This window comes from Puntigrus tetrazona, chromosome 2, assembly GCF_018831695.1.
Source record: "Puntigrus tetrazona isolate hp1 chromosome 2, ASM1883169v1, whole genome shotgun sequence".
Taxonomy (NCBI): domain Eukaryota; kingdom Metazoa; phylum Chordata; class Actinopteri; order Cypriniformes; family Cyprinidae; genus Puntigrus; species Puntigrus tetrazona.
The window spans coordinates 24,816,233-24,837,567 of record NC_056700.1 but is presented as its reverse complement, the minus strand read 5'-3'; the positions used below and the strand labels follow the sequence as shown (position 1 = coordinate 24,837,567).

At 36.3% G+C, this 21,335-nt stretch overlaps 1 protein-coding gene across 1 annotated transcript in view; it reads left to right on the top strand.

The window, feature by feature from the left end:
- Positions 1-235: 235 nt before the first annotated feature.
- The window catches only part of cntnap2b (contactin associated protein 2b), a 38,074-nt gene continuing 16,974 nt past the window's right edge, over positions 236-21,335 (top strand). The window contains exons 1-9 of the mRNA XM_043264492.1: positions 236-610; positions 12,496-12,606; positions 13,452-13,645; positions 14,999-15,146; positions 15,678-15,881; positions 16,914-17,098; positions 18,360-18,503; positions 20,727-20,985; positions 21,138-21,287. Of these exons, the coding sequence (XP_043120427.1) occupies positions 532-610; positions 12,496-12,606; positions 13,452-13,645; positions 14,999-15,146; positions 15,678-15,881; positions 16,914-17,098; positions 18,360-18,503; positions 20,727-20,985; positions 21,138-21,287 (1,474 nt within the window). The 5' untranslated portion in view covers positions 236-531. The remainder of the gene's footprint in view (positions 611-12,495; positions 12,607-13,451; positions 13,646-14,998; positions 15,147-15,677; positions 15,882-16,913; positions 17,099-18,359; positions 18,504-20,726; positions 20,986-21,137; positions 21,288-21,335) is intronic.

Below are 21,335 nucleotides of genomic sequence, written 5' to 3'. Positions count from 1 at the left end.
TGTTCCATCCACAGCGTGAACAGTCTTTAAAATCTCTTCTTTTGTGTTTCGTTTAAGAATAAACCATTCGGGTTTGTAAACATATGACAGCAAGTACCTTAAACGCTGACAATATTTTCATTTTTGCCTGTACTGGCCCTTTAAGAACCGCCCACCCCTCTTTTCGCATATTTTTAGCGGCTCCCGGCATCTCGCTGTGCTGCCAGACCATACCACTTTCATACGCGGAGGGGGGGACCGCGAGGGCTCATTAACTTCAGCACCTGGACAGCGACCGTCCCGGAAACCCTTCTCTGGCGGAACAATGCGAGCATTCAGCGGAACGGCGCTCCTCCAAGACACGCTTTGACAAACAATGCGAATTCCGAGACCTTTTCTTGCTGGCTAACACGGAAAGGTGGCTGTATTGCGCACCTATATCTCGCAGAAACAGCGCCAGTCCCGAGGCGTCCCTTCCTTGCAGGGAGGGTGAGAGCGAAGGAAGGACAAAACGCCGCGGTTCTCTTTGTTTACATCGGAATAAAAGTGAGAATGCGACGGATTGTCGGAACGGAGCTGCAGCTGATTTTGTGGATGTGGAGTGTTTGTGTGAAGCTCAACGCAGGAGCCCGTGAGTACATGAACGCGCGCGCGTGTGTGTATATGTATGTGTGTGTGTGTGTGTGTGTGTGTGTTCAATGATCTTATTATGCGTCAGCATGTGACTCTTCATCTATTTAACATCAACACTTTATTGTTGCGGTTTCAAATCGCTGAAATAAAATAGTGCGATTTAAATAGATCCGTGCATACAGGTTTATTAAAAAAAGGACGTCTGAAGTTGATTTATGCATGCCATATGGTCGTATGAGATTTCATGCTTTAACGCTCTTCTGAATGCATGGGAGTATCATGGGAATATCAGGGTTTTTCTGTTCAGTCGCCTGTCTATATGTGGGTGTTTTATGACTTATGATTATGAAATACTATGCTCAGTTGGTGTAGCAGGTGCTTATGGAGCCTCTCAGAAAGTTAGAGCATATCTATATTTTTAAAGACATCATTATCATATGACTATAAAAATGCAAAGTTGTAACCAAATTACTTAATTACTTTAAATGAGGTAATTTGATGTAAATATAATGTTTAGGTTGGTTCATGGCTATGATATAGTATTGTTGATGAATGAATGATTAATTTGGTTTATCTGGTAATTTTATGCTGTGCCAGTGCCATGCTCTTTCTTTCTTTCTTTCTTTTTTTTTCACACGCTTCGAGTCAAAGTCCTGCTGCGGTCAAGAACTGATGCTGTACTCATTTTTCCTGTGGCTATTATAGATCAGCGGCACGTACTAACGGTGAACGCAGGTCAGAGCTGTCTGAAAAAAATGTTCAGCAGCAATAACATGTAGCACATTAATAAAGAATGACTAAATATATACCTGGACGCATCGGCATGCTTTAATGTAGTGTAAGCTACTTTAAAAAGCATGAGAAATAGTGGCGATTGTGGGGATTGTAGACGGAGGAGAAGCACTAGAACTCAAACCTACATCACAGAAACCTGAGATGCACCGGGAGACAACGTTGAACAGCTTCTGTAGAGTGCCACCCAAGGTGGATTACTTTGCAGTCGGTTCCCTCTCAGGTTATTACGTGCGGTCTAAATTAGAGCGGACAAGTTTTCTGCACAGATCTAGTCGTAAATAAAGTGCAATGGAACAACCTCAGCCGTTCCAGCTTTACGTCGAGGCGTTTTACAATCGAATTCATCTCATTCGAGCACCGTGGAAACATTTTCATGAGAAATGAGAGCAATCACACACTTAAAGACTGAATACTGTAGCCAAATGTAAAGCATCTGACCAGCGCAGCAGGTTGTACGTTTTGTACTGTAGGAAAAATTCATGAGCGTGAGACGAGATTATCAGACAATGTATGGCAAAAAAATATTATTTTGACTTCCGGGCCAATTCTTTTCTCATACTTGTGGCTCTAACATGACGAATTTAATTGCTGATAAATCAGTGTTAAAATGCAACTTTCATTACATGCACAAATATCACACTGTATTTTAAAACCTCTTCTTTTCCGTTTCTAGAGAACAATTAAAGTCATACAGGTATAGAATTAAAGTCATACAGCTGTTAAAACATGGCTGTTTCTGATCTAATTCATTCTTATTCTGACTGTGGCTATAAAACATTTATGAACTATGCTCCGCAACACAGCCAGACTAATATGATCCCATCGAGCTCTCCTATTGGCTGTCGCAGCACCTCTAGATCAGTGCGGCTGTGTTTTGTGATGCTAATGAGGAAGCTCATTTAGATTCGGGCACCTGCCATCTTGATTTGTTGAAGCGTGTGCCGCCCCCTGTCATCTCACCCCTCCCCCAGTCGCCAGGCGCCTCCCTTTGTCCGACAGAGATGGACACGAGCAAACAAAAGCCTACGTGTGTTCCAAGCAACGAGGGTGAAAAGCACACACCCCCTAAACACTTCACGCTCCGTGTATATATAATGTCACACCTTCAGGGGCTGGCGGTTATTTTAGTTAGTGGGTCATTCATAAACAAGGTGGACATTTAGTCAGTGGTTCATTGTGGATTCGGTAGAGCAATGTTTTTGAGTACAGAAACACCAGATTATTATTATTATTATTTTTTACAGATATTATGTATAATAGATTAAATTAAATGATATCTAAACCAGTGCTGTCAAATTAATAATTGTAATAAAAGTTTTTATTTACATAATATGTGTGCACGCTGTGTATATTTATTATGTATATACAAATACAAACACATGTGTATATATTTAAGAAGATATGTTTATACAATTTTATATAATATAAAAAATAAGAATATAGATACATAAATGTATATGCACTTATTTCCAAAATATATGCTGTAAGTGTAGATATATATATATATATATAATATATATATATATATATATATATATATATATATATATATATATATATATATATATATATAATGTAAACAAAAACCTTTCTTTTGGATGCAGTCTTTTATTTTGGATGCATCTATCTATCTATCTATCTATCTATCTAATAATACAGAAATGTATATTGTGGACATATAGGTTATTACACAAGAAAGCTGCAATTTTAGTAATTGCAGAAATTAGTAATTTTGTTTTACTTCAGTTGGTATAGAAATGTAGACGTGTGTATATTTATGAGGGTATTTTTACTGCCATTTTACAGAATACTAAAGAATGTGACAATGAGGAAAATCTAGTATTGCATATTGAAATGATGACAAAAAATATAATAAATGAAACATCTGAATTGACTGTATAATTGAGAAATTGGGCTAAAATGTAATTACACAAAACAACTTTAATGGCCCTAAAACAGGGTTTATTTTTGTACAAAATGTGATGTAATTTCTTTTTATTTAACATTTTAGCAGAGAAGGATGACCTGGGTTGTTCTTGTGTAAAATTATGCCTCTAGGTATGAAGCCTCCCCGTCTGATTATGAACATGCTCCATGAATCTGAATCACAGTTCCACCGAGAGAAACATGAGCAACACAAAGCCTTCCGGCAGGACCTCCTCCCGGCCAGGCTTTGAGAGCTCATGTTTTCAATCAAATACCAATTTATGAACAATCCCCCATGAACCCATGAACAGATGCGGTTTGGAAAGCTAGAGGAGGCAAACAAAGGCTGTTCGCGATGACCTGTCAGCACATTAATTCAAGATGGGGCTGTTGATTAGATGGCTTCATAATTGACATCTTGCGCTACAAAAGGTAATTAAACATGTTGACTTAGAGCAGATGCCGGCTCAAATGAGCAGAATCAGCCATCGGTAAAAGAGCTTTGAGTGTCTAAATACTCACTTAATAGGGTTTCAGCAGGACAGTCCTTCCAGGGAAACTTCATGAGAATAAATGCAAACAAAAAATGTATGTTGTTTTTCAAAAAAATATTTATTTAGATGAATAATCTTTAAAAAAGCCTTATCTATGCGTGTAATATTTTCACTTAAAAACTTAAAAAATCCAACTCTTATGTAAACCAAAACCTTTTTGTCATCTTAGTGATGATTTTCAAGTAACGTTGAGTAGAATCTGCATGGGGAGTAAAAATAATTTGTTCAATAAAACAGCAAGTGCAACTTTTTTCTAAAAGTGTGCGGCTTCTGTGAGTTTTTTTAACTAGAAAATAAAACAAAACTGCTCAAGTTATATAATTTTCACAATGCTTAAACTGCACGTTTTACCACCTTAGACGTAGAGGTTGCAGGTTGTGTATAACATACTCAAGCAGCTTCATTTTAAGCTCATTCACAAGCTACTGCGGCATTCCAGCACACCCGCAGACTTCAGCCTGCTCACGAAAATGGTAAGAGGTTTCCAAAATCATAAGCTTTTTATCTGTCCTCCGAGACGGAAAGTTGAGTTTTCAAGGTAACAGGCTGCAACAGAGCGCTTCAGAGGAGCAGCTGCTGTAGTTTGGCAAAGTCTGCAAAAGTCTCCGCAAAACTACAGCGGAGTTAACCGTGAAATATTAAAGATCTTTGCTCTTGAAGGGAGCATGATCTGCATTCTTCCATTGGTTCTGTCTCGTGTGCGTTCCGTTACCGAAAACTCGTCCTGCGTGGCTTTAAAAAAAGTATTTGATAATGAACTTTTACTATGATTTGCTGTTATAATGTAATATTTTGTTTTAAACCTGTATGCTGTGAAACACAACAAAAAAGCATAATGGAGACGGTTGGATATCAAGTATATAAAGTCATAGGTTGCTCATATGTTTTAATCGAACATCATGACATCAAAGCTGCTCCGAAGGGGATTTGATAGCATCTGCGGTGATGACTTCCATATCAATAGCATTCATATCCATGACAAACATCTCTCTTATGTTACAGTTCCCATGTATTCACCTCTCATAACATCTTGAACTCTGTTGCTGAAGTGCAAATGGAAACCTCTCAATGCTGTTTTATTTCATCCGGACTAAGAATGGCTATAGGGGCTAATGCTCGAACAGATATGTCACTATTCATTAAATCACGCGGCATTTGTCTCCTAAATTTTATCTCCTTCTGACATCGATCAGTTCCTCCAGGTGATTTCGTAATTTAATTTTCTCTTGTATTCAGTTACTGCGGGTATCAGCAAGCAGAGGAAATCATTGAAATGAGATATTGTTATTAAGATTATTGATACGTAATTACATAGCTGTACAGATAATGCCTTTATCTCTAGTTGCTAATGTGTGGTCAGCTGTACATGTGTGATGGCATTACTTCGCGATAATACGTTTCTCAGTTTGACAGATGAATGAATTGATAAATGGTGCGTTCGTCAATAGGAAAAGGACCTCTGCTGTTGTTGCCAGGGTGTTCTTGGTGGCTGCTAGGTGCACAAATGAAGGCATCGTTCATACAGGGCAAACGGTGCGTTATCAGATGCAAGGCAACGCAAGCAACACAACTGTTCAGTTACTGAGTACTCGTTGCATTTAATAAATGCTCTGCCGGAATGTTTTGTAGACTGATTGAAGGAGTTAAACACTACTGTTTCAAATACCGCATCTTGAAGCACTTGATATGAAGGCCACAGGGGCAGAAACTGAAGTGTTAACACAAAAGCAGAAGCTCTTTGAAAGACGCGCGCATCGTCTCAGGTCATTTACAGATGAGAATGCTATTTTGTGCTTCTAAACATTACTGGTTCATCCTTGAGCCTGCAGTTGCTGTACAAAAAGTGTTTTATCTGCTGTTTTTATCTATCTATCTATCTATCTATCTATCTATCTATCTATCTATCTATCTATCTATCTATCTATCTATCTATCTATCTATCTATCTGTTGTTCTAATCTTCCATCAATCCATTGATGGATTGTCAAACATTGTAAAGCTTTTGCAACACTTTTAACACTTTTTGTATTTTGTTAAAGTGCCCTCATTATGGATTTTTGAAAATGAGCTTTCTTGCGGCGCGTAACACGGCTGTAAGCGAATGAAAGTTTTAAATCTGAAAGTGCGCCATGTAAAAACCCGTTTTTAAAACAAGTCATAAACCGTCTCATTTCGACGGCAACATAAAACATTGGCGTACTGAATAAAAATGGTAATTAATTCTTAGCGAAAGGGGCTGCTTTTGGAGCGTTAAAAGCTCACAATGCTTGTTTTATATGAAATCACCGGAGAGTTTGGAGAAATTCATCGTTGAATGAATCGTTTGGGGGTCGTTGAACAAATAGGGCAAAATTAAGATAATATTAGACGCTGTTTTTTGACCTCGCATGCATGTTAACCTGTTGTTTGGTACTCCTAAAACAAAAATATGAACTTTTCATAACTCATAATATGGGCACTTTAAATTATCATCAAAGGTAATCTGAGAATATCTTACTTCATCAAAAATAGTTTAGCTCCCCCGTTTCCATGTTGAGAGAAACAGTATAGATGTTAATTTCCTTCAACCTGAGGCTTATTCGGTTTTACTTTTAGTGTGTAAGGGCTTTTTGCCAAAAATATAACTTTTTGATGTGTAAAAACAAACGCGAATCAAGCGCAGCTAAAATAAAAAATGTAGCCCAAAAGCAACGCTTTCCACAAAAAGCATCATGTTTATTTACCTGTTTAAGGAGCAATGCGATATTGTAATGCATTATGTTTAAAAGCAACTTTCCCCAAAACTGATTTTGACGTGTTCTTATTATTTGCTACTTTTGGCTCCGTGCAGCATGTTGATCGAGCTCGCTCTGTGTTGCAGGCTTCTGTATTATTGTGGTATCATCGATTTCAGATTCACCCGCTCTTAAAGCATGTCATTCAGACGGCCCCTTCCAGTCTAAGTGGGTGGTTCTTTGCCAGATTTATGCCGATAGTCAAAAGCCTAGCTTTGTGAGACTCGTTCTTTGGGCATTGACTGGTCATTGCTGGCTCAGTGAAAAAGATGTTCGTCTGGCGGTAATGGACCGTTCCTTCACTGCAAGCTGAGAGGAATCCATACAAATGCTGATTACGAACCCAAATATTTGACAGCTGAAATATCCGTCCCAATACAGTCTGTCACTGAGACAAATGCAGCTTTTTCACTCTCTTTATCAGTATTTCTGTTACTGTACCTAAAGACCACTGCATAAGTAATGGAGGACACACATTAGCTCTGCTCTATATCCTAGTGAGCTGCCTTGAACTTTCTGTATTGGAACCTGTGCCAAACTGGAACGGGAAAGTAAATTTGCGTTATCCGTTTCAATCTCTCGTATCCACTTCGCTGTTGTTGAGTACCGCAACTCATAAAAGCAGGCCTACTTGGGCTCCTGTTCAAAGTTGTACATTTCTGAAAGAATTTTCTCATGCTTGTCAAGGTTGCATTAACGCAGTCACAGTAATACAGTTTATTTATTTAAATAAAATGTAATTTATTTATGATTCAAAGCTGAATTTTCTACTCCGCTATTTACTACTCATGTGTCACATGATCCTTCAGAAAGCAGCCTATATGTTGATTTGCAAAACATTTATTATTAATGCTGAAAACAGTTGTGCTGCTTAATATTTTAGGAGAAACCATTTTTTAGGATGCTCAAAGGAAAAATCTATTATTTGAAATATATATAAATAAATATATATATATAACTATTATATATATATATATATATATATATATATATATATATATATATATATATATATATATATATATATTTTTTTTTTTAACTAAGTCTTTAACTTTTAATTCATATTTTTAATAAGGTCTTTAACATTTAATTAATTTATTTTACTTAATTTATTATTTTAATGTCATTTCATTTTAAATTAATTTCTATTAATTGTATTCAATAATTTTACATAATATTAATTTACTTTATTAAAATATTAAACCACTATTCAGTACAACTTAGGCTTAACAATATTTGTTTCATGATGTCACTTGACAAAAATAAATAAAGGCAATTAATTTGTCATAATCAAAATTACAATATTGTAATATTGTATAATGTTGGATAATATTAAAATAATCCCTTAACATGCTCTCAGGCAACTCACTAGGTTTCGAAAAAGTCAGTTTTATGGCTGTGGACAGCATGGACTGATTTTATTACCCAGCATTCTTAGCTTTATTGCGTCTACCCCGAACACGCACACATAAAAAACACGTAGGAGTCTTCTCACTGCTCGAACCGAAGACGAGCGAGTAGAACATCACCCTGAGAATATCATCCTCTTTTTTTTTTTTTTTTTGGAGGACACAAGGGTTATTTTTGACACAGGCTCGACTCAGCAGACTCCGAGTCAATTTAAAGCTGTTCTTTTAGAACTGTGTGTAATGAGGTGAGAGGCAGAATAAGGACATATCTCAGAGCCGTGAACAGACTGCTGGCTAATGTCTTCCTCTGAAGCAAGTAAAGCAGAGATAGTGTTTGAGACATTATTTGAGTAGTCCTGGCTGGTGCTGCAGAAATTCCTGTGGATGAATAAAAACGGTCGATTGCTGACATGAAGTAAAGGTATAGAGCTATAAAACGAACGAGGAGCACTTCAGACATGCAATACGTATATATATAATATATATTTCTTGTCAGGACTGTCCTAAATGAAGCAACCGGGTGGTTTTTCCTTTCTCACATTACCTCCGTGTTGTAGAGCTCATATCGGTGATCTGAGCGGTATTAGGAGAGAGAGAGAGAGATCAGTGCTGAATCCAGGAGAATCCCAGGCTCTCCGGGTAAATGAAAGGTTAATCTCAGGGGAAGATCACGATCAATATATGAGCACTCTGGTGTTCGATCAAAGTGTATCCTCCGAGCAATCGCTCTCTCGCTCTAATTATAGAGCCCATAGGCATTCAGAGTCTCTGCGCTAGTGTTTAGGGATTCATTGAGGGTTTTTCCCTCGTTTCTTTTGCAACATACTTAAACAGTCTACAGCAGTTTGTATACATGCATCACATTTCGTTTTTCTAATATTTTCACCGGTGTCATTTTTACCAAATCTCACGTGATTTGAGGTCTTTTATAACATTCTGTGGTTGAAATGTCATTTTAAATATTCATTATATGAAATAAAACTACTTTAGCTATTGCTGTTATTGTCATTTTATGTATCCATATACACACAATTAAAAAAATTCTTGCATAATTGAAGTGTATTATGGCTTGTAAAATCACACACAAACACACACACACACACATATATATATATATATACACACACATATATATATATATATATATATATATATATATATATATATATATATATAAATTGCTTTAACTTGTCACATGCATCATATATCTCTTAACGTATCCTGTTATCTTCAAAGTAAACAAGTGCATTAGCTTTTTAAAATGCTTATTAGTGGCAAAATTGTGTTTTTGAGATGGAAATGATGCCATAAGCATCTCTTTTGAGTGCGTATTGACATGAGCTTGGGTCAGCGTGTCTCTTGCTGATTAAATTAGACTTCTCTCAGGACTCGACCTCATCACATCTTGGTTGGAGATCAACACTGCAAATGTGCTTGCTGACAATTAAGCGAACTGCGAAGTCTTCAGTAGATGTAGAACGTGTAACCATGTCGTAACGGCGTCTGCACATCCTCTCACAGCAGGAAATAATCGCTCACGTCTGTATGTGAAACCCATCTGCTGCATGATGACTCACTGGATTTTTTTGCATTGCTTTTGTTCATTCAGCACTTCACATACACATGCATGTTTGCTTTTAACTGGGTTAGAGTTTACTGCTACTTGTTTAGGTCACTTGTTTGGGGTGCCTTTGCTGGTATGTTGTACATGTGCACTGCATAGACTTACTTTCTTCCATGGATCCAGGGTAATTTGGACTGCTATATTGGTCAAAATATCTTTGGTGTTCTGCCAAAGAAAGAAGTCCAGTATCTTTTATGTACTCTTATAGTGTCTATTATAATATACACAGTAGTGTGAAAAAGTGCTGGCCCCCTTCCTGATTTTTTTATATATTTTTTTTGCATGTTTCTCACACTTTGCAATGTTTAAGATGATCTAAATTTAAATGTTAATAAAAGATAACACAAGTAAACACAACATGCAGTTTTTAAATGAAAGTTTTTATTATGAAGGGAAAACCAAAATCCAAACCCACATGGCCATGTGTGGAAAAGTGTTTGAGAAAATCTTAAAACATAAATTATCTGTGGTTTATCACACCTGAGTTCAATTTCTCTTCAATTTCTCTAGTCACATTCAGGCCTGATTACTGACACACCTGTTCGCCAACAAGAAATCACCTAAAGATCCTCAAAAGCTGCACATTGTGTTGAAATCCAAAGAAATTCAGGAACAAATGAGAAACACAGTAATTGAGATCTATCAGTCTGGAAAAGCTCATGAAGCCATTTCTAAAGCTTTGGGACTCCAGCCAACCGCAGTGAGAGCCGTTATCCACAAATGGCGAAAACATGGAACAGTGGTTAAACTTTCCCAGGAATGGCCGGCCAACCAAATTTACCCCAAGAGTGCAGCGACAACTCATCCAAGAGGTCAAAAAGACCCCACAACAATATCCAAAGAACTGCAGGTCTCACTTGCCTCAGTTAAGGTCAGTGTTCATGGCTCCTCCATAAGAAAGAGACTGGGCAAAAATTGGCCTGCAAGATGTACCCTGTCTCAGTTTGGCCAGAAAACGTCTTGATGATCCCCAAGACTTTGGGAAAATAGTGGACTCATGAGGGAAAAGTTTAACTTGTTGGAAGTTGCAAATTAAGTTTACATCTGGCATAATTGTAACCCAGCAATTCAGGAAAAGAACATCATATCAACAGTAAAATATGGTGGTGTGATGGTCTGGGGCTGTTTTGCTGCTTCAGGACCTGGTAGACTTGCTATGATAAATGGAACCATGAATTCTGCTGTCTACCAAATAATCCTGAAGGACACTTTCCGGCCATCTGTTCGTGACCTCGAGCTGAAGCGAACTTGGGTTCTGCAGCAGGACAATGATCCAAAATGGCTGAAGAAAAACAAAATTAAGACTTTGGAGCGGCCTTGTCAAAGTCCTGATCTGAATCCTATTGAGATGCTGTGGTATGAACTTCATGCTCGAAAACCCTCCAAAGTGGCTGAATTACAGCAATTCTGCAAAGATGAGTGGACCAACATTCCTCCACAGCTATGTAACAGACTCATTGCAAGTTATCGCAAATGCTTGATTGCAGATGTTGCTGGTGGTCCAACCAGTTATTAAGTTTAGGGGGCAAGCAATTTTTTACACAGGGCCCTGTGGGTTTGGATTTAATCTTTATTTACAAAATGTTGTGTTTACTTGTGTTATCTTTGACAAACATGCAAAAAATAATAATAATCAGAAAAGGGGCCAACCCTTTTCTTCCACCATATATATTTTTGCGTTAATATATTAAACATGTATTTCTTTATTTTCAAGTTTTGTTTTCATTTTAAGTTTTACTAATTTTCATGTGCTTTTGAAAAAATAAATAAATAAATAAATAAAAAATATATATATATATATATATATATATATATATATATATATATAAAAGCACATTAAAAAAAATATTAATCAAATAATTTATATAAATAAATTTTTATTTACAATTTTTAAATAAATGTTTCATGTATTATTTAAAAATTAATGTAAGATTTTAATAATTTAATAAGAGAGAAAGAGAGAGAGAAAGAAATGCAACATTTTATTTTATGTATTCAGCTTTTTAACTATAATTTTAATCACTTTAGTTAACAACTACAAAACTGCATGAGACCTAGTATGAATGAAATCCAGTAATGAATAGTGTTTCTTGGTATTCACAGTCATTACTGCCCCACTGCTGGTCATAAATATGAATGTGTGGTCATGAGCATGAAAAATTCATATAAATAAAACAGACAAATGCTTTTGATAAATTTTAACATTTCTTTTTAATGCACTCTTTCAAAATATTTTACGTTAACACTGTAAATCTCGAGGCACATAAACAGAGGCTCATACAGTTGAGAGAGGAGTACTCAGACTCTGGCCTTGAATATCGCCTCCTCTTTCCTGATAAATTGGGTTACGAGGAGCCTATTTAAACTCTGCAGACTGACCGCACCCACAGCGGCCAGAAACGTGCTCCATTTCTGAGAGCATCTCAAACCTTGACTTTCTAACGAACCTCGAATCTGCTAAGCTGAGGCATGCTGAGTTACTTCAGATGCTGTTTTTATGAAAAGTGGACAAGGAAAGAAATCGAGTAGATTCATTCTGACCGTTCTAAATTTGGAAAAAAACACATCAGTAACACAACGGAACAGCAAATATAAAAACTGCATGCAGTGTCAGATTGCAGATTTCCAACATGGCGTGGATATCTATGCACTCCTGGCACTGAATGTTACAGAAACTCAGTGATATTAAAGGAATGTTTTTTTAGCAAACCGTATGAATGACTGTGTTCTTCTATGACTGTTATGTACAGTCTGTTAGGAATTATTTCAAGCATATGTTTTTCTGTTTCTGTTTTTTTCCAGAGAGGTGTGATGAGGTGTTGGCTTCACCCCTTCCCTACAGCGCCTTCACCAGCTCCTCCGTGTTGGCCGCTGATTTTGGCGCTGGCTATGCAAAACTCAACAGGAGAGTAGGTGAGGAGGAGCACTGCGGCTGCGTTTAGAATGGGATACCAGTTTACTGCATAGTACACACTGTGTACTACACATCAGTAGTTTGCTACCTGGTCTAGAAATAACACTAGAGGCAGTAAAACTCTGACAACTTTTGTTCATTTTCACACAAGTTCACAGTTTCAATTAATAGAGCGATATATTTTAAAATGTATCACTGTGATGCAAAGCTGAATCACTACAGGCTTTAATTAATGTCACATGGTCCTTCAGATATCTTTCTAAGATGCTGATTTGCTGCCTTTGCTGAATTGTTTCTTTTTATCATGGATGATAAAAACAGTTAATATTCACTTCAGATTTTTCTGGAATAATTTCAATTAAATAACAAACTGTTGCATTGCATGTGCCTTTTAAACCAATTAAGTCACAAATGCAGTCACCATTCCTAACCATCTAACGTCTAGTCAAGTGCATGCATCCTGTGCAGTTTTCACTTTTTTATAATAACAAATGAGCAAATGCATAAAGAAAATGTGCATACTGCAGAAAGTGTAAGAATAGCATGGCTATTCTGAACCGCCCGTATGCCACAGGTCTCCTCATTAGTTTAGACAGAGATGCGATGTGCGATTAACTGCAGATAAAGTATAAAGGATGCGTTAGGTTTTGCTTAGATTGCAAAATGGAGAAAAACATCTCTATAGATCACAATGAATTTTAATGCACATTTTGGCTACCTTTAAGGAAGTGTAGTGCTAATGGAGCATTACGGCGCTGCGGTGTGAGCTAAAGCGAGCAATTCAAGCTTGGCAGCATGTGCTGTTTTCACACATCGGGTTTGACTCGTGCTTTGTCTTTTTAAGGCAATGGAGGATGGTCACCGGCAGACTCCGACAGGTACCAGTGGCTACAGGTGGACCTCAGGGCCAGGAAACAGATCACTGCCATAGCAACGCAGGGCAGATACAGCAGCTCCGATTGGACGAAACACTACAGGCTCCTCTACAGTGACACGGGAAGCAACTGGAAGCCGTATCGCCAGGACAGCAACATATGGGTGAGTTTACACGGGCGACTGTGATTTATTGCTCTGGTACTAAATATTGTTTTTGGGTTACCAAATCTGACAGTAACAGCTGCTGCTGTGTCATACGAACTGACCCACATAAGTTTAAGCCAAAGTGAAACTTTTCCAAGATTTTGGACAGTCAAATTTTAATAATCTTCTCGCTTTTTTAAATCAAGAGCAAGTCTTTTGAGAAGTAAAAACAGACAGAAACGAGACTTTAAAGAAACGGTTCACTCAAAAAGGAAAATTTTATTATTATTTACTCATCCTCAAGTATGAATTTCTTTATTGAAATACAAAGGAAGATATTTTGAAGAAAGTTTTTAAACCAAGCTGTTTTGGGTCACCGAGTCAGTGGTAACCAAAACATCATGATTACAAAGTTTGTTTTACAAACCTAAAACTAGAGGAAGTTAAAAGATGAAATGATGAAATATGAAATACAATAAAATCTAATATGTTACATGAAAAATTAACTTAAAAATCCTGAAATCATAATATTTTAAAATTATTAAAATGATAAATAAAATTAAAATAAATTAAGTCTTAATAAAAAATATATAATATATAATAAATAATATAATATAATATATAATAAATATATAAAAATAATAAAAATGACAGACGCACAGATTGCTAAAACTTTAACTAAAATGAAAATGGAAAAAATAAAGAAACTTTATACCATATTTAATACCTTATTAAATGTAACTTAATAGTAAATAAATAACACTAAAACATAACACTGTTATAAAAATGAATGTGGATAGTGTTTAAGCTTAATACTGAAATCATTTTATTGCTGAGCACAGTTTGAAATATTTATTAAATCTGTTCTGATATTCTGTAATTCTTTCTCTTATAAGCTGGAGACTTCTGGAGACTGCACATTTCTTGTTTTAATCACATTTTTCCGTGAGAAACAATATAAAAGTCTCTATTTGCTCTCAGTATTATCTCTGCTCTCAAGGAGAAGAATTTGAGAAATACATTTTTCACTTTCCTATGATTTCCTCCTTAGCATTAAAAAGCTCATAAATGACCTCATCAATGAATTTTATTACATTTTCAAAAGCTAATCCCATGCACTTTTATGTTTATGCATACTTTTGTAAATGCAGTTACACTCACTCCTCACGACGCTGCACACACGTTTCCCTCCGTTCATGAACGGTGCTTATGACGGTGAATTAAGATGCAAAGGCAGTTCTCCTGGACAGGCTTGGAGAGCCCGTCATATTGATCTGTGTACGCAGAACCCGCAGTAATGGAGTGTCTCACTCACAGGAGGAGGTTTTCTCAATGCCTTTATAAAGTGTGCTTCCCTTCTTCCTGCCTCAGACGTTTTCAGGTAACTGGAACTCAGAGCGGGCCGTGCGCCATGAACTCCAGCACCCTTTCGTGGCCCGATTCGTGCGTTTCATCCCGCTGGACTGGAGCGAGGAGGGCAGAATTGGGCTGAGAGTGGAGCTCTATGGCTGCTCTTACTGTGAGTGTTACCAAACTGGTCTTTGATGTATCTTTCACACTGGGTTATTTTTAACCTATTCATTACCTAATCTCTTTATGCATTGCTAACTTTTTGTTTGGTCCAATATTGATGTATTATTCTTCGATAACAGTCTCAATGCATAAAATACACATGACCCCGGTTTCACAGATAATCCCAATCTGAGCTGTATCAAGCGAAAGAAGCTTGCACTGACCGATCTCAAAACATGCCAGTGTCTTTGATTTATTTTAAGATGCACACCATTGATGTTTTTTTGCTAAAGCATGTTTATAAAAATGTACTTAAACGTCCTAATTGGATTAATCCTGGCTTAGGCTGAGCCCTGTTTAAGACCAGTGCATGAAGTGTTTATTTCAAGATCAAGAATAAATTCTGCATAATAATTTATGATATGGCTCCTTTGCAAGCAAATCTGTTTAGTTTCACCACCGTTGCATCATGAACTTGATGATGGGGAAATTGTTGGAAAGGCTGAGGAGGACTTCATCATTTTGTTTGTTTGTTCAGGGGCGGATGTGATCAGCTTCGACGGCCAGGGAGTGATCTCCTATCGATTTAGACAGAAAAAGATGAAGATCTTGAAGGATGTGATATCGCTGAAGTTTAAGACCACTAAAGGAGACGGCGTTCTTCTGCACGGAGAGGGACAACAGGGCGATTATATCACTGTAGAGCTGCGCCGAGCCAAACTCCTGCTGCAGATCAACCTGGGTAAAAGATTTAACTCAAAGAATGACAGTGACACACTATTTTTCACAATTTCTGGAATCTTTTTTACAGGAAATTCATGCTTTCAGTCCACAAGAATGCATTTGGTAAAAGCAACAGTATAAACATTTATAGTGTTACAATGGTTTCTATTTCAAATGCATGCAGTTACTTTCCATAAAAAAATGAAGCAGCACAAATGAGCAGAAATTTCTTGAGCAGCAAATCAGCATCTTAGAATAATTTCTGAATGAGCATGTGACGCTGGACTAATGATGCTAAAAAACAGCTTTGCATCCCAGGAATAAATTACATCTTAAAATATATTTTAAAACATAAACTGCTATTTTGAATAGCAATAATATTTCTCAATTTGAATGATTTCACTGCATTTTTGATCAAATAATTGCAGCCTGGATGAGCAAATCTTGACTGTTGCTTATGGCTGGTTTTGTAGTCCAGCGTCACAAATAGATCTAAATAGACTTTTAGTAAATTTTTTTCTTCTATGATTGACAACATGCAAAACATGTTGGTATGAGGGTTATTATAAATATGTGACCCTGGAAAACAAAACCTCTTCAGTTGCCGGGGTATATTTTGTAGCAATAGCCAAAAATACATTGATTTAAATTTTTTCATAAGGATACTAAAAATCATTAGGATATTAAAGGTAATGTCTCATGAAGACATTTTAGAAATTTCCTACTGTAACTATATGAAATCTTATTTTTTTTGTTAGTAAAACGCATTGCTAAGAACTTTATATGGACAACTTTAAATTTAACAGCTTATTTTCTCAATATTTAGATTTTCTTGCATCCTCAGATTCCATTTGTATCTCAAATCTTAACAAACCATGCATCAATAGAAGATTTCAGAGGATGCATAAATCCCAATTTCGAAAAGAATGAACACTTATGACTGGTTTTAAGGTCCAGGGTCACATATCTCCTTAGCCATTGTAGAAAGTATCCCCGTTTGACCTGTCTGACCCATTTCACTAATGGCTCTTGACGTTTGTGTCTATTTCAGGCAGTAATCAGTACGGCTCCATTCAGGGTCACACATCGGTGTCTAGCGGCAGTCTGCTGGATGACGACCACTGGCACTCTGTCCTGATCGAACGCTACAGACGCAGTGTTAACTTCACACTCGACCAGCACACACAGAGCTTCCGCACCAACGGAGAGTTCGACCATCTGGACCTGGACTACGAAGTAAATGACAGATTTCAAATAAATCTATGGCCCGGTTTCACAGACGGAGCTTAGCTTAAGCCAGGACTAGGCCTTAGTTAAATTAAGATATTTAATCAGCTTTTCTAAAAATACCTTAGATGAAAATATTACAGGTGTGCGTCTTGAGACAGATCAATGACACTGATATATTTTAAGATATGTCAGAGAAAGAGATTTTTAGTTGATACAGCATTTCAGTCTGGGACTAGCCTTAAGCCTTGTCTGTGATTTTACAATGACAATAAATGTATTGGATTATTCATCGTTAAATACAACTGGGAGATCAGACAACTATATTTTATCTGTATTATTTACTTTTCACTACTTGAAATAAAATTAAATGAAATATAGTCTACGTTTAGTGAAATGTTATGTATAAAGGCAGCATAGAAACAAATTACAAATCAAGTAAAAATTACAATTATGACAAAAAAATTGTGTTAAAAACTGTTATTTTAGCATCACTGAGATACTATTATAGTTATTAATATTTTTAAGCAGTTATTATATATTTTCAAATATTGAAATGTTTTTATTTTATTTTTATTTAAGATTAGTTAAGTGTGTGTGTGTTTATATATATATATATATATATATATATATATATATATATATTATATATTTCTTATGAATGTCTTTTTTTTTTATTTATTTTAGCGCATCATGTTTAACTAATATATAAAAAGAAAGAGTAAATAAATAAATATATTTTTTAAATTTTAAATTTTCTTTTGTTTCAAGTAACAATATATATTATATATATATATATATATATATATATATATATATATATATATATATATATATATATATATATATATATATATATATATATATATATAAATTAAAATATCAAAATAACTGATCATTCCAAAATATTACTGATACTTACTGATACAAAAGCACAACAAAAAACACTGGTTTTAAGGCAGCATTTCTGAACTGAACACTGAAAACTATCCCTTCATGATCGCAGAAGAAAGACATTAACACAATTACATATTTGCATATTATGTAATAAAGCCTCAGTCCTCTCTCAGGTTTCATTTACAGCTCTCCCCCGCTCCGTTTCATCATTTTACCCCAGTGCTGCTGCGATTTGGGTCTTTAGCACACTAATGATTGCGTTCACTGGGTGGCATTTATTCAAACAGATAGATAGCGTAGATGAGATTAGATGAGATTAATGTTCGGCTGTCTGTTTCCATCACTTTCACTGTACCTCGGTGTCTATTCCCAGATTACATTTGGAGGGATGCCGGTGTCTGCTAAGCCCAGCTCAGGGGGCAGAGAGAACTACATGGGCTGCATGGAGGCCATTCATTACAACGGGGACAACATCACTAACCTCGTGCGCAGGAGAAAAGTAGACACCTCCAGCTTCGTACGTGCCAAATTTGCATGTCTATTTTTATCAAATGAACACTGCAGAGCTCTCCAATGCCTCGTGGAGATAATTCAGGAGCTTCACAGAGGAATTGCTGTTGCTGGGTGTTACGTTGTTCCAAGACAAAGATATTTCTGGTACTTCTACTGTAATCACAAAGCTGCATGTTTTCCAACTTTTTTTTTTTTTTTCCCATTTACAGCAGCTGGGACTGTCAATATAATCAAATAAATAAAAAATGTAATAACTGTAATAAATGTAATAAAAATGCAAAGCGAATAATTAAATATGTTTACATTAAATATAGTTTAATACAATCTAAATGATTAAATTCTATAATTTAGTTTTATAAGTTCAATAATATATAAATATGACGTATGGGGTAAGGTTATAGGATAAGGACAACTCAGTAAAATGTTTTAGAGCTTGACATAATCAGAAAAATTTCCATCATTTTAATAATTGTTTCAAAACTTTTTGAAATATCCAGGTATTTCTAAGACTGCGAGAACCCTGAATCTGAAATAAACATCACAGTTTTTTGAGAGAATTCTAATGTTTTTATTCTAATGTATCTAATAATTTTTCTATTATCTATTTTTATCTAATTATTCAAATTTCTCAGTAGTTTCTACTCAAAATAATTTTTATATAATTTTTTTAATTATATTTTATTATTTATAATATTAAGTAAATATATTTAAAAAGAAATTATATTTTCTAATTATATACTATAATTTTTATAGTATTTAATACTTATAGTATTTTTAGATTTTTTTTTTTACTATATTTATAACTTTTATTTGATAAGGATTTTATTCAGTCAATGACATTTTTGTGTATAGAAATCCAGTTCCTTAATCCATTTTAATCCAAAACCTGGTTTTTAAATAAAAACATTTTAGAGAACAAAGTAAGAAAAAAAAATCAGTTCATCTTGGATTTTAGCTTATTTATCATATTTAAAAACTTGTCTTATTTTAAAATTATCACTTTAAGCCTCAGCACCCTAAATTGAGAAACACAGCTTTTAAATATTTACTTATGTCTGGTTACATTGACAAGTAATCCAAATTTCCTTTCATTTGCTTTCTTTATTACATATTTTATGTGTTCCGTTGTTTTCCGTGACTTCTCTAACTGGATTCTTTGTATTGTTTACAGTAATCTCAGCTCCCGAAGGTTTGCAGCTTTTCTTTCTCGCATTAAATATTCAGTAGATACAGTTCCTCTCCCTGCGTCGACCTCAGTCGTAAACGGAGGTTTCCTACCTTTTCCCACAATGCTGTGTCTATGTGAGGACAGACACTAATTGAGAAGCTCTGTCACTCTCTGTCCGTGTTCTGTGATTTTTCACAGTGACTACATAACGACTGGCGGCTGTCGTCCACAGTCCCTTTCTTTGCTGGAAAACACAGTTTGTGCCAGTTTAAGGGCAGCGAAGTGGTAGCTGCTTCTCTACCTAAGGTGATCTGCCAACCTTAAGCTGCTTTAGCCACAGGCTGGGATTCCTGACATCTAGACCAGTGTGGACCAGCTAGAAACTAGACTACCACCTTAAGCTGGTTTCAGCTGGATTTTCCAGTAGGGTCCTATCCAAATCCCTCTTAACTCTTTCCCCACCAGTGTTATTGTTTTAAATAGTTGCCAGCCACCGCCAGCATTTTTGATTATTTTCTGCAATGAATATATGAACATGTTATGGAAATGCAACATTTTGGACAAAAATAATTTTTTTATACAAACTACTGCATTTTCAAGCAAAATGCATTCAGATATAATTTTCTTTCACCTGTAAATAATTAGATTAATAAAAACAGAACAAACAAACAGACACAGATGCACACACTTGTTTATACACACACACATATACATATATATGTATATACACACACACATATACATACAAACACATTTAGGCAGTGGCACCTTGGATTCTAAGGGCCCGATGATGGAGAGGGGCCCCTCGAGGGGGAAACACGATTTCCGCTGTTGTGATTTTTACCGCGGGGAAACCACTGAAAAGCCATCTGTACGGCTGCGTACCACGATTGAGATTTATACCCCTGAGATATCTTGTCAATGGCAGGGAAAGAGTTAAATCAATCTGTCCTCTGAAAATACTGTAAAGTTGTGAACGCTCCTGTAGTGGTGTTTAAATCCTTGAAAAACCCTTCGATTTGAAACGTTTCATAATTTTAATTTGATCTGCCGTTCCAGCATAACCTGACGTTCTCCTGCACCGAATCACACTCGTTCCCGGCCTTCTTTAACTCCACCAGCTCCTTGCAGCTTCCGGGTCGGACCGACGCAGACACAGTGTCGGTCCGACTGCAGTTTCGGACGTGGAACCCCAGCGGTCTGCTGGTCTTTACCCCGCTGATGCCGGGAGGGGTGGAGGTCAGCCTGGTGGAGGGAAAAGTTACCGTCCACATCTACGTCACACTGGGCAAGAACACACGCGTGGACATATCCTCAGGTAACATCACACATGAAGACTTTCTGAACAGTTTCATCTTGAAAAATCCTTGTAACAGCCATTTAGATTAACTTAAGTATCTTATCTAACCATATCAACATACACGCACACACGCAAACATTTTTTGCTCAAGCTGAAGTGTTTGTCTGCAGGTTCTGGTCTTAATGACGGACAGTGGCACAGCGTTCACTTCCTGGCACTGGAAAGCATTGCCATGTTGACCATCAATGGAGATGAGATGTCCACAGTGAGAGCTGCCCTCCCCATTCAGATCAGGACTGGAGGAGATTACTTTTTTGGAGGTAATTGTATTTTTATTTGGAAAATTTGCAAAAGTATTGGGCCACCCC